Consider the following 14,763-nt stretch of genomic DNA (forward strand, 5'->3'; position numbering starts at 1 on the left):
GACTGCTTCTGAACACGGAGGTTTCATTTAGCCATCACAACTAATCTCCTTTTTAAGTAATCTAGCAGCCACCAACACAAAGTTGGCCAGTTAATCAAGCATTGAGAGCAGAATTATGTTATTTTATCTGTCCTGAATCTATTGCCCATTAACTTCCTGTGTATGTACAAATGTGCTGTCAAGTCACTCCCAGCAAGGGGTTTTCAAGGCAAGTGAGAAGTGGAAATGGTTTGCCATTGCCTTCTTCTGCAGAGTCTTCCTTGACGGTCTCCCATCCAAATACTGACTCTGCTTAACTTCCAAGACCTGACAAGATTGGGCTATATCAGGTCACCTGCCATTAACTTCCTAAAGGTAAAAGTAAAGGTCCCCTGTGCAAGCACCAGGTCAATCCTGACCGATGAGGTGACGTCACATCCCAACGTTTACTAGGCAGACTGTGTTTATGGGGTGGTTTGCCAGTGCCTTCCCCAGTCATCTTCCCTTTACCCCCAGCAAGCTGGGTACTCATTTTACCGACCTCAGAAGGATAGAAGGCTGAGTCAACCTTGAGCCGGCTTCCTGAAACCAACTTTCCGTTGGGATCAAACTCAGGTTGTGAGCAGAGCTTGGACTGCAGTACTGCAGCTTACCACTGCGCCACGGGGAGCCTATTAACTTCCTACTGCCCATTAACTAAAGTGTACTTTTTAGCATTTGGGGGGGGGGTGGAGCAAAAGTCCTCTCTATCCACTGTCTCCACACCATGCAGGCAAAGGACATTTCAACCTAACACCAAAATTAGGAAAGAGGAAAAAGCCGGCGCCTCTCGTGTCCAGCCAGAGCAACCAGATGCCCACCAGAAGCATACAGCTCACCGACCCTTGGGAAACTTCACCTCCACCTTTGCACCTCTAGACCTGGCTCACCACATATACCTTGTGGAGTTTGCGCTTCCCTTTGCCTTGTTTCTGCAGATGTCCTGACAGGTGATAGAGCACAGCCCGGCTCCGTCGACGGTTGGCATTAAACCCTTTTGCCCCAGCTCGGCTGTAGCGTCGGCGCCCACCTGACAAGAACAGAAGAGTTTGGTGGCATCAGGTGAGCAAGAGGCGCTAATTGTTAGCCTTATGGAAGCTTCCATTCTCAGACTTGCATCAGGATAGCATCCCCAACCTAAGTTTTCAAACCAAAAATGTTTACGCTCTGAGTCCAAATTGCATTTTTGGAACGTAGTTCTACTTCTGGAGAAGTTGTGTATATCTGAAGGGTCGGATCCAGCCAGGTGTGGTGTAGTGGTCAGACTGACAGATTCGGATCCGGGAGACTCAGGTTAGAATCCCCCTTTTCTACCACGGAAACTTGCTGGGTGACTTTGAGCCAGTCACTCACTCCCAGCCTAACCTTCCTCACAGGGTTGTTGTGAGGATAAAATGGAGGCGAGGAGAACAATGTAAGCCACACTGAGTCCCCACTGGGGACAAATGCAGTGTATAGATAAAATCTATATTAAAGAAGTGTATAGATAAAATAAATAAGCCCAATCCGTCTCCCTTTATTACATCCTCATCCCACATGGATTTTGTCCATACCGATCCCATGATGCCTAGCTTAGCCTTTTTGGTGATCCTTTTTTGGCTGGATCCAACCCAGTGCTAAAATTTTGATGACAAGGCTTTGAGTTCCAGCCCTCCAAAAGGAGCACTTGAGACCCAGATACCCTGTTTCTTTCCTCCTAAATGTCATGTTCCCAGGAAACATATTACTCCGATATGCTGTGCCTTTATTCCAGATAAGGAATTTCTGTGTGTATTCCATTTGCGACATGTTCACATATTTTTTACAATAACCGAATCAACAATGGGGAGGAAAACTCTGACTTGCCACAACTTGGGTGCGTGTGCCTGTTTTTTTGTCACCCTCAACAACCCGTGCATCTGTGTCTCTTGCTCTCTTTCTCCCATGCTCGCCCACACATGCTTCTCTTTGCCCATTAGCCATGACAGTCAGAGGCTATAACATTAATCTTACGCACACACATACACACAAAAGGTTGTCAGCAATTTCAGTTACCCAAGTAGCACTGCTAGCTAGCAGAACTAATTGGCTGAAATTCCTTCTTCTATGCGGCATTACCACTCAGAAGAATCTGACTATGAAGCCGGTGTTCTATACATACATCTCCATATGGGGGGTGGGGGGGAGAGAGAGAGCACACTTTCTTCCACACCAAAAGACACCGGGATACAATGCAGAGAATAAAACTATCTTGGGTACTATTGAAGTTCGTGGCTGTATTCAGATATAAAGCAGGAGAGGATACTCATTATAAGCAGTGCTCTCCCTTGGGATCTTAAAGAACAGTTCCCCATATAATGCAAAGAATGTGTTAGGGTCTCTGAGGCTTCTGCAGAACCACTGGGAACTTCCCTGCTCTCTTGGAACTTTCCTGCTATGCCATTCACGTCTAAGAGGGCAAACATGGATCAGAATGAGGTGCTCATAGTGTTACCAACCTCAAGGTGGTGCTTGACGTTCTCCTGGGATTACAGCTGATCACTAGACTACAGTAGGGTTGCCAGGCCTGGGAGCCTGGAGGCGAGGCAAGGGGCAGAAATGATGCCAGTATGTCAGGCAATGATCGGAGCATCACCTGATGCACTGATGACACTTCCGGGTTTTCAAAATGAAGACTTGAACCCAGATCTCCCGTCTCTGTTCAACAACCTAATTACTCACCAGCGTGAGTAGTTCTCACCAGCGTGGTGTAGTGGTTAAGAGCGGTGGTTTGGAGCGGTGGACTCTGATCTGGAGAACCGAGTTTGATTCCCCACTCCTCCACATGAGCGACGGAGGCTAATCTGGTGAACCGGGTTGGTTTCCCCACTCCTCCACACGAAGCCAACTGGGTGACCTTGGGCTAGTCATGCTCTCTCAGCCCCACCCACCTCACAGGGTGTCTCTTGTGGGGAGGGGAAGGGAAGGTGATTGTAAGCGGTTTGTGTCTCCCTTAAGTGGTAGAGAAAGTTGGCATATAAAAACCAACTCTTCTTCTTATGCAAAATGTGCAGAGCTGTATGACTTGCGTAAGTCCTGCAGAACTTGGCTTCTCTTGGCAGAGGGCTTGGATCTGGAGGTGGCAGAGAACACTCAGCACCGCTGCACCACGATGAGTGCCAAGGCGGGGGATACCAGTGACACTGCATGCAAAGGGCAACATGACGTCTGCGCTGATGCACAGGGCCAGAGTGTTATAGTTTCATTTGACCAACTCCGCTGAAAGGGGGAGAAAGGTACACCACAAATTTCCAAATTGAATTCTCATTCCCAAAAAAGAGAAGAAGATGCATGGAAGAAAAAAAACACCCTATTGAATACAACACCACTTTTCACCATGCTTGATAGCAATACAGGTTACCCTGGAGTTCCAGGAATGGAAATCCTGACCTGCCTTTTGTTTGGGAGTGATCTGGATTTGAGTCACAACAATGAGGGAAGGAGGGCCAGCTATGGTTGCCAACTCTCGGAAAGCAGATCTGGGGCCTGCCCGCCAAGCGGCAGGAACAGTGGGGTCAAGGGGTTGAGCTCAGTCAGGTCAAAGACAGGGCTAGGGTTGCCATCTCCCTCTTTGCTATCGGCGGGAGGTTTTTGGGGTGGAGCCTAAGAATGGCGGGGTTTGGAGAGGGGAAGGACTTCAATGCCATAGAGTCCAACTGGCAAAGCAGCCATTTTCTCCAGGGGAACTGATCTCTATCGGCTGGAGATCAGTGGTAATAGCAGGAGATCTCCAGCTAGTACCTTGATGTTGGCAATCCTAGACAGGGCCCATGTGCCCATGAGGGGACCTGAGAGGTATAAGGGTGGGGTTTAGGAGCAGAGGCAACAGAAAACACTGATTCTGCTAAGCTCTCTCTCTCTCTTTCTAGTTGACGAGCTATCAGGAAGGAAAGGGAGGGGAAAAGGTAGCGGAAAAACAGCTGCAGACTTCAGGGGATGTGCTTTTGAGGCTCAGAAAAACCTGGTCTGAAAATAAAAGTTAAACCTGGCTGCAAATTCGCCTTTAGCAAGCCTCCAAGCAACAGGGTTGCCATTTTGGATTCTGACAGAATTCTTAAGTCTTTAGCAAGTCTTCCCAGCCATGTAGAGGTGTGAGGAAACACCTGCTGAATTTCTGCCTGTGGTGCCGCCATTAAAGGCAGATGAGCCCTGCTTGGGAAGGGAGGGAGAATACATTACCTCTCTACTGTGAGGAGGTTGTACTGTGAACGTTACCAATGTTATTCTCTCTTTTACCTGTCCTCATTCCCATCTCTGTTAGCATCTATTCATGGAGCGACTGCCTCTCATTTTCAGACTTGTGGGCTAAAAATGTCTACATACTTCTGGCAGCCAGCAGGAAACTAAAACACCAAGACTATTGTCGAAGGTTTTCACGGTCAGAGTTCATTGGTTCTTGTAGGTTATCCGGGCTGTGTGACCGTGGTCTTGGTATTTTCTTTCCTGACGTTTCGCCAGCAGCTGTGGCAGGCATCTTCAGAGGAGTAACTTCAGTGTTACTCCTCTGGAGATGCCTGCCACAGCTGCTGGCGAAACGTCAGGAAAGAAAATACCAAGACCACGGTCACACAGCCCAGATAACCTACAAGAACCAACCAAGACTATTATTACCTCACATGAGGGTCAGCAACTGAAGGAAGGCTTTTGCCTACCAAATCAAAGGCCTGTCCCTCTTACTGGGCCACCCCTTGGGGCAATTTCTTCTCTCCCTTCACCCCATCAGTTCTCACCTCTCTCGCTTCCTTCCTTCCAGCTTTCTGCTGCTCTGCTCTTAGTCTCTGTGATGTCCTTGTGGGAGACCAGGAAGAGAGCCACCTCCCCCTTTTCATTCTTGATAGGCACCACGTCCAGCAGACACCAGAAGGGGACACCTGGAAGGGAAGGAAGCATGTGAAGTACAGAGCTCAGTGGACAATACTTCCCTCCTACACAGATAAACACACACACACACACACCTTACTGCCCTTCCTCCTCCTCCAGTGTACCAAACACAATTCTCTTTTGGGAACACTACGGAATGGAATGGAAGTCCAGCACTCCTTTCCAAAGGGATTTGTTGAATAAGTTGATCCTAACCAAAATCAGTGATTTCCACTCTGACCTTGAATGGGAGAGTTCCTTCTGGGATTGGAAGAGACTCCTCATTCATCCCAGCCAGGTAGGGTTGCCAGCCTCCAAATACTAGCTGGAGATCTCCTGCTATTACAACTGATCTCCAGCCGATAGAGATCAGTTCCCCCCTGGAGAAAATGGCCACCTTGGCAATTGGACTCTATGGCATTGAAGTCACTCCCCAAACCCTGCTCTCCTCAGGCTCCACCCCCAAGACCTCCCATTGGTGACGAAGAGGGAGCTGGCAACCCTACAACCATGCCCATCACTGCCATTTTAACCCTTGGCCCCATTTTATTTTGTTTAACCAATTTGGGGGGGGGGAAGGGCCCTCAAGTAGCAACTGAGTTATGGTGAACCCATAGGGTTTTCAAGGCAAGAGACTAACAGAGGTGGTTTGCCATTGCCTGCCTCTGTGTAGTGGCCCTGGACTTCCTTGGTGGTCTCCCATCCAAATACTAACCAATGCCGACCCTGCTTAGCTTCTGAGATCTGATAAGATCAAACTAGCCTGTGCTATCCAGGTCAGGGCTAAACCAATTTAAGTCAGGTCAGGGCTAAACCAATTCCCCCTAGCTGAGCACCCAAGGTGGCTTACAATGGATTAAAAACATAAAATAAAACAAACATCAGTAAAAACCTCAGGTATGAACTATCCTTAAAGGTCATCTGGAAGAAAAAAATTCATCTTCAGGTGATGGTATTGGCAGCAGTCACACATCCTGAGGCAGGGAGTTCCATAGTTTAGGGGAAGCAGATGAGAAGGTGATTCTACTGGTCGCCACCAACCAAACCTTCTACAGTGCAGGCTCCCACAACAGGAGACCCTGGATGGTCTCAGAAACTGGGCATGTTCATCCAGGTGGAAGAAATCCCCCAGGCACTTTTGGCCTGTTTCCAGACAAATGCAGAGCAGTGAATTTCGTTCACTCTTTGTTCTCTCTGGCTCCCTTCAGTCTTGAGACACTGTGACTCGTCTTATCCGCACTGCGCATTCCACTCTGGATCCACTGGATTCCCCACAATGCTTGCTGGTATGACTGGGATCCCTGACAGTCATTATTTCTCCAGCTCCTTGTTGCTTCTAGGCAGCACACGGTGGTACCGTGCAGAGGAAAAGCCGATAACCTCCCACCCTCTGCAGCATTGTTTCCCATTCAAATATTTGGGGAACCATTCAATGGGCCACAGAATGTCATGTGAGCCAATCAGCCCTAGAACCAGCCATTTAACAAAGCAGATCTCAGAGTAGAAACTAATAACAAAGAAAAGAAAGTGTGTCCTGAAGCATATGCAGAGTGTCTACTTCCCCACCAAATACCTCCAGGTTATCCAGACTTGTCTGGTGTTTGGGGACGGGCCTTCCAAGTCCATGGGTGACATGATGATCAGAAAAGCCTGCTACCAATTTCTGGTGGGCCCTCTTTGGACAAAAAGCCCCCAGAGGATCCTCATCCTTATTTTTCCTGTGTCCTCCTCCATCCACCTGGCAAAAGGCACTTCCCAACTCAGAGGCACTCCTCACCCGCTGGGTCACTGGTGTGTATATGAGGATTGCCATCAGGCCTGGAGAAAAAATGTCCTGTCCCTTTAATAGCAGCTTAATGTGTGCAAATGAAACTTTTCATGGCATGGAGGAAAATAACGCCGCCTGGTAAATAAAACTCCATGAAGCCCCATGGAGCCTCTAGGCAGTTGGCAACCCTACTGTGCATTTAAAATAGTATGTGCAAGAAAGGGGGAGGGGGTAAAAGCCTTCTTCCAATAGCTTCCTCCCGTGCTACCATGTGTCCTCTATGAAGAGAGCTGCAGCCAGTCAGTTTTCCCTGAGGAATATACATCATGCACACATTTGCCACCTGCAGTTTGCCACATTTGCACTTGTACATATACAATGAAAAAGCCTCAGTAAACCTTCACTTTAAAGTGGAATGCAAGAAGTGAGGGATGCTCTCTAAAGCAGGCTTTACGGGGTAGGGGGTAGGTAGGGTTGCCAGATCCAGGATGGGAAATACCTGGAGATTTTGGGGGTGGAGCCTGAGAAGAGCAGGGTTTGGGGAGGGGAGGGACTTCAATGGGGTAGAAGGCCATACAGTCCATCTTCCAAAGTGGCCATTTTCATCTGCGTGGCTTCTGTGCAGGCCAATGTGTGCCTGCACAGAAGACCACTAGATGAACAACAGTTACATTTAAGTGCAACTCTGTTTTTCTCCAGGCGAACTGATCTCTGTCACCTGGAGATCAGTTGTAATCCCAATAGATCTCCAGCTACCTCCTGAAGGCTGGCAACCCTAGGGGTAGGCCAGTTGCCTCCTCCTTAGCAATGTAAACCTTGCAGCAGAGAGATACATGCTGGGATGTATTAGGGAGCCCGGAAAATAACGCTTGCTATTCCAACCAGGCCCCTGCCTCTATTGTGTACATAGAGATGTGGGCTGACTGACCGAGCCTCAGACTCCCACCACAGCTCCCAGCCAAGCTTCGGCCCAGCAAGCCCCCCCACTTCTCTTTAGAAATTATGCCTAGACTTCAGTCTTCGATCCCAGTCGCATGAAAGACCCCATCAAACCTCGAAGGCCTCGCACCACGCAGGGGGGAACTCACCGCTTTTCCTATAGAGAATGAGCTCAGCTTTAAATTCCTTGCGCTCATCGAGGGCCTTGTGGATCTGGGTGCGGACGAGTTCACTGGTGTCAAGCCCATAGAGGAAGCTGCAGGCACAGCACCGCTGCATGACCTCAGCCCGGGAAAAGCCAGTCAATTCGCAGAAGCCATCAGAACAGTAAACCACAGGGAAAGCACCGCGCACTTGGGCATTGCCAAGCACAAAGTTACTATCTGCAAGAGAGAAAGAGACACCAAATGGGTGGCTTGGGGGGGGGGGGGTCAGGGAAAACCTGGATTTGATCTACCTAAGCCATGAACGGACCCTTGAAGCTAAAATGACTAAACTGAGGCTGTCGTATTTTGGTCACGTCATGAGACGACAAGAGTCACTGGAAAAGACCGTCATGTTAGGAAAACTAGAGGGCAGCAGGCAAAGAGGAAGACCCAACAAGAGATGGATTGACTCAATAAAGGAAGCCACAGCCTTCAATTTGCAAGATCTGAGCAAGGCTGTCAAAGATAGGACATTTTGGAGGACTTTCATTCATAGGGTCGCCATGAGTCGGAAGCGACTTGACGGCACTTAACACACACAACACACAAGCCATGAGGGTCACTTTCCCCGTTGCAGGTCATTATTCCTTGAGGCTTGTTCATACCACCTGAACTCTTACCACTTGATCATGCACTTGACAACACACTGTGGGGTATATGAAACAAATTGTAGCTGATGAGAAGTATCGGAGGAATCATAGAATCATAGAGTTGGAAGGGACCACCAGGGACCACCAGGGTCATCTAGTCCAACCCCCTACACAATGCAGGAAATTTACAACTACCCCCCCCACACCCCCAGTGACCAGAAGATGGCCAAGATGCCCTCCCTCTCATCATCTGCCTAAGGTCACCGAATTAGCATTGCTGACAGATGGCCATCTAACCGCTTCTTAAAAACCTCCATGGAAGGAGAGCCTACCAAGTCATTTACCAAGTCCTATTGAAACAAATGGGACTTATTTACGACTAAGGTGGTGAGTCTAAGGGTACTTGGCTGGAAGTCCTATTAACTGGGCTTACACCTGGTTAAATCTTTTTAGGGTTAGAGTCTAAGGTCACTTCCATCTTTGGTGCTGAGGAGAAGCAGGCATGCCCAACCCACCATGCTTAGCACAGCACTGCGGTGCTCTTGTACACTTTCCAGCTTTTCTGCGATCTTTCTCCATCATCTTTCTCCATCTTTCCTGGTCCCGCTCACATTGGTGCCACCACATCCCCCTGCCGCAGTTCCCTCACAGCGGCCATTTGCCCTGCACCAATGGGGAGTGTTGTCTTTCTGGTTTATTTGTAAATCAGTAATTGGAGTGCCACTTTAGCATTGTACCAGTACAGCAATTTGTCAATTACCAATTACGAAAGGAAAAAAAAAACATGGCGGGGGGGGAGAGAAAGGCAGCTTCCGGAGACGGGGCAAGGAAACCTGCCCTGTGGAAGCCCTGTTGCCAGCACAATGCAGCTGCAGCAGCAACGAGAAGACCCCCCCAAAAAAACTGTCATTGGGTGGAAGTCACCTAGTAAAAATTGTATTTGTATGTGGCCATAGGCCTTCACAAAACATCATCCACAGAATAGCACATTATGGACAAAAGGAAGCATGTACAGAAAAATAAAATCTGACAGGGTTAACATTGCTATATACCCCCAATAACGACATCATTTATGGGATTCTGCTCTAGGGCTATCTGCCCTTGCCCTTATTTTCCTTGCTGCCAGAGCAAACAATGATGTTCTGTAACAGTGATGGTGAACCTTTTAGAGACCGAGTGCCCAAACTGCAACCCCAAACCCACTTATTTATAGCAAAGTGCCAACACGGCAATTTAACCTGAATACTGAGGTTTCCAGCTGGGAGGAAACCTCAGTATTCAGGTTAAATTGCCGTGTTGGCACTTTGCGATAAATAAGTGGGTTTTGGGTTGCAGTTTGGGGAGTCCTGGGGAGTTCAGGGAAGGGGGAGGGACGGGTTACTCCCAGCTGGGCGGCGGGGAGTCCAGGGAAGGCAGACGTGACCGCGTGCCCACAGAGAGGGCTCGGCGTGCCAAGTCCGGCACGCGTGCCATAGGTTCGCCAACACGGTTCTATAAGATATAAAATCATTGGAGTCAGACAACAGGAATATGATTTTCTCCTTTTCAGTGTGAAAGTTTGTACCCGCTAGTAGCCCATCAAGAAACTTAACCCTGGGCTGCACATATGTGTGTGTGTAAAGTGCCGTCAAGTCGCAGCTGACTTATGGCGACCCCTTTTTTGGGGTTTTCATGGCAAGAGACTAACAGAGGTGGTTTGCCAGTGCCTTCCTCTGCACAGCAACCCTGGTATTCCTTGGTGGTCTCCCATCCAAATCCTAACCAGGGCTGACCCTGCTTAGCTTCTGAGATCTGACGAGATCAGGCTAGCCTGGGCCATCCAGGTCAGGGCGGGCTGCACATATAGTGGATAGTAAAGTAGGTAATGAGGTAGATCACACGGGTACTGCAGATACACAAGCATTGATCCTTAGGGATTTGTTTGTACCATTCGACTAAAACAGCTGTTGGCATTGTTTCAAAGCGTGGAGCACGCTGCTCTTAGGTTGGAAGTCACCTAAGCAGGCACATCTATACACACGACCCCTCCTTTTTAACCATCACAACAAACCTGTAAGGTAGGTTACACTCAGAGACAGAAAAAGGTCCAAGGGGCTTCATGCTTGTCTGGGGATTTGATTTTCCCATTTCTACTCTGATAGCCAGCATGGTGTAGTGGTTAAGGTGTCAGACTAGGATTTGGGAAAACCAAGTTGGAATCCCTATCCTGCCATTGACTTGCTGGATGACCTTGAGCGAGTCACACACTCTCAGCCTCAGCCCCGGTATTATTTGGATGGGAGACCTCCAAGGAATAATGGGGTGTGACCAGGAGACAGGCAATTGCAAACCACCTCTCAATGTCTCCTGAAAACCCTATGGGGTCACCAGAAGTCAGCTGTGACTTGATGGCAAAAAAAAGTTACCACTATGCCATTCTGGTTCTCTATCGGAGCTGCAATGGGGTGCTCTGGAGTCCTAATGGGCCAGCAACAGCAGGAATCCAGGGTAACATGGAGCATGAAGCGGAAGTATGCTTGAAGAATAAATGTTTCACGACTCATAAGCTGGATGCAATGAAAGAACCGCAGCACAGAGCGACTCCCGGGATTCACTCGGGAAGGATGGGATGGAGGCAGTGAGCCCTGGTACTGGTATAAGGTGGGAAATACAAAGGTACAAGGCCTGGCATTACGACATGGTGTGGAAGGAAGGAGAGGTACACAGGGGGAAAGTGCTCCCCATGGGGCAGATTTCCTCTTTAAGAGACCACAGGTACAAAAGAAAGTTGGAGGGCAAAGGATGTTGTACCACGTCCCATTCCCCAGATGCCCAGAGGGATGGGAGGGGGGCAGCATTCCGAGTCCCTTCCCCACCGTCTCCCCAGGAGTTGGCACCATCTGGTACATCTCCAGTTTCAGACTATTTTTACCCTGTTTTGTTCCGTGCAGAGTTTAGTCATCGCCTGCGGCATCTGGACTCAAACCCCCAACTTCTCACCAGCGGAGAGAGCCAGAGCCCGCCCCCAGCCCTGATTTATTTGCATAGATTTGAATAGGAGCAGCAGCAAACGGGGGGGGGGGGTCCTGGTGTCGGGGTAGATATTTTAACCTCCTAATTCCACCCATCTCCAGAGGATAATGAAGAAAGAAATGCTTGAAACTTATTCCAAAGGAGTACAAAGTGTAATGAGGAGTTTAGAGGAAGAAGAGAGAGAGTGTGTGTGAATGTCTGGGGTGGGGTGGAGGATGGAAGATGGACTCACTGGGATGCAGTTAACAAATACCTAGAAAACATGACAAGGTAATTTTAAATTCCAGATTGAATACAGAACCATGCATCTTTATGATCATGCAAAGTCTCCAGCTTATAGAGGGTCAGAGTGGTGGTAAATTCACAGAATATACTCCAGGTTTAACCATACAAGACACTAGAAAATCCATAAATGAATATCCAGCACTTTTATCTCGGTAAATAACAGACACAAGGGTTCCCAGTCATGGTGTGTGTGTGGAGGGGTCACTCTCTTCCCTCCTTCCTCTGCACTGTTGTTCCAATCCATTGACCCCACTGCAAGTAACATAGGCCTTTTGTGCATGGCTGTTTCCTTTGTAGCCACTCCCCACTACTTTGGGGCTTTGTTTTGATTATGCATGCATTTTCCAACCTTCAGAGGTCGCCTCGCTCTCCCTGCGCGTTTCCCCCATGTTTTCTGGATGCTTATAGCCAGCATCCAGAAAACGAAGGGAAAATGCACGGAAACGCGAGGAGAGAGTGAGGCGACCCTTGAAGGTTAGAAAATGCACGTGTAATCAAAACAAAGCCCCAAAGTAGTTGGGTGGGTGACCACGAGGGAAACAGCTATGCATAAAAGGCCATACAGGAAACATAAGACAGTGAGCCCTGCCAGAAACCCGGGGCCCTGGGAGCCACTCCACCTCAGCGAATGCTGACCCTGGCCCTGGTCAAGTTTTAAAGATAGAATGGCAGAGCCAGTTTAAGCTGAAGCTGAAGCAGAAGAAGCAGAAGCAGAAGAAGAAGCAGAAGAAGAAGAAGAAGAAGAAGAAGAAGACACTAGCACAGAGGAACAAGGCAACCCAGGTATACATACTGAGCAGCACTAAGCTGGGACATTTTGCTCGGCATTCAGGGCCAATTCTCCGCCTAAGGACCAAGGCTCAGTTTGCTCCCAGTACATTTGGTCAAGCACAGCCCTCCTCTCTCCCCCACCCCATCCTGCTTGTTTGCTGCCACAACAACAGTGTCACAGCCTCTGCTGTCAGGGACCTAAACTGTCCCTCTAACTGCATCAATAGCCAACATCCCTGTCACGTACACAGCATCCCATGCTGATGTGCACCTCCTGTTTCAACCCCAACACTTCCTGTCCAGATGTCTTAATTAACTTAAGCATCTGACGCTTCCTCCTTAGATAAGGCCTATAGTCTACTTTCCCACTTTTGTCTGTTAATTACTCATCTGGTGTGGATGACAGACAAACTTTGTCCTATCCCTCTAGACTCTTATTGATCTGTCAGGAATCTGGCACCAGTTAATAGTCAGGATCACAGCTATACATCCAGACAGTATGGTATAGTGGGCAGAATGACGGGCTAGGCCCAAGGATGTTGGACTAGGCCCCAGGTTAAAAGCCTTGCTTGCTATTGAAAGTCACTGGTGAACTTGGGTCAGTCATTCTCTCTCATCCTAACCTACCTCACAAGGTTGGTTGTGAGGATAAAATGGCAGGAGAACCACAGATGTTGCCCTGAAGGAGGAAGGACAGGATAAAACTATAATAAATAAAATTTCCTGCCTGATCTTCTTCCTCTGGATCAACTCAGACCAGGGACATTCTTTCTGTCTATCAATTGATTGGTCCAGTGGTCATCTACTGGCCCAGGCCCCACCACCAATCCCAGAGGTGTGTCAATTTTTCAGGTCTTGTGATATTCCCAGCGTGGTATAGTGGTTAGGAGAGGTGGTTAAGAGTGGTGGGCTCTAATTTGGAGAACCAGGTTTGATTCCCCACTTCTCCACATGAGCGGTGGACACTAATCTGGTGAACCGGGTTGGTTTCCCCACTCCTCCACTTGAAGCCAGCTGGGCTAATCATTGTTCTCTATGAACTCTCTCAGCCCCACCTACCTCACTAGGTGTCTGTTGTGGGGAGGGGAAGGGAAGGTGATTGTAAGCCGGTTTGATTCTTCCTTAAGTGGTTGAGAAAGTCAGAATATAAAAACCAATTCTCCTCCTCCTCTTTCTTCTTCTTCTTCCAGATTTCAGTGAAAATGAATATGGCCTGTGTTTGTCAAACAGGTATTTTGAAAAAGGACTGTCATTAGGGATGCCAACCAGGTGGTGGCTAGAGATTGCCTGCCATTACAACTGCTCTCCAGGCAACAGAGATCAGTTCACCTGGAGAAAATGGCCACTTTGACAATTGGACTCTATGGCATTGAAGTCCCTCCCCTCTCCAAACCCTGCCCTCCTGGGGCTCCACCCCCAAAATCTCCAGGTATTTCCCAACCTGGAGCTAGCAACTCTAACTGGTGTCATTGGATGACTGCTGAGTCCCGTGCCTTGGAAAGGCCCACTTCCAATGACTGATCTGCACAGAGCCACCATCACCACCTGGCCTCTTGTGCTACATGGCAGAGGAAGGATAGCACACCTACATGCAAGCCCAACCAGGTGAGAAATGGAGAGAACAGCAAGGAACAGAATGCTAGCCGGTGGCACCCTAAAGGCTAACCAAGTTTGTTAGAGCACATGACAACATAAGATGCCAGATACAGGCCTGTTCTTCCAAAGGTGTAGAGCAGGGGTGTCAAACATAAGGCCCGTGGGCCAGATCCGGCCCCTTGAGAGATCTTATCCGGCCTGTGAGCCAGCTGAAGCAGCCACCCACCCCCCTCTCAATCTGGGCTGGCAAGGCATGGCCCAACCAAGTGACATTTGTCATATCCAGCCCTCATAACAATTGAGTTCGACACCCCTGGTGTAGATTTTAAAGAAGTGGAGCACATTTTACAAAAGGGATTGGGAAGATCAGGAAGGTCACTCAGGCAGCTGGAGGACATATTTCAGGCCAAACTTACAAGTATTGACTGATAATGTGAGTTCCACATTGGAGAGGAATATGCAGCAGTCAGAAGTACAGGTTCAACAGGAGAAGCAGACCAGATCCCCACAGACCTGGCTCTGCTTGGCTCACAGTGGAATTCGCCCAAGCCAGAGAAATGTGTGATGTGTTACGCTGCCTCCCCAGAGGTCTCCCTTCTGAGCAAAGGTGTGTCATTTTGCAAAAGCGGCACTTCTCCAACAGGCCATGCCCCAAACAGCTTCCTCTTGCCTTTTCGTCCTCCTTTCTGCTATTATAAGA

The 14,763-nt window shown here is 48.7% G+C and overlaps 1 protein-coding gene across 1 annotated transcript in view; it reads right to left on the reverse strand.

The window, feature by feature from the left end:
* Nucleotides 1-14,763, reverse strand: part of KCNH3 (potassium voltage-gated channel subfamily H member 3) — an 81,898-nt gene that overhangs the window by 23,161 nt on the left and 43,974 nt on the right. Inside the window, exons 2-4 of the mRNA XM_056855493.1 lie at nucleotides 7,753-7,986; nucleotides 4,767-4,907; nucleotides 918-1,048 (exon numbers count right to left, since the gene is read on the reverse strand). Coding sequence (XP_056711471.1) covers nucleotides 918-1,048; nucleotides 4,767-4,907; nucleotides 7,753-7,986 — 506 coding nt within the window. The remainder of the gene's footprint in view (nucleotides 1-917; nucleotides 1,049-4,766; nucleotides 4,908-7,752; nucleotides 7,987-14,763) is intronic.

This window comes from Euleptes europaea, chromosome 1 (assembly GCF_029931775.1).
Source record: "Euleptes europaea isolate rEulEur1 chromosome 1, rEulEur1.hap1, whole genome shotgun sequence".
In the NCBI taxonomy this organism is placed as follows: domain Eukaryota; kingdom Metazoa; phylum Chordata; class Lepidosauria; order Squamata; family Sphaerodactylidae; genus Euleptes; species Euleptes europaea.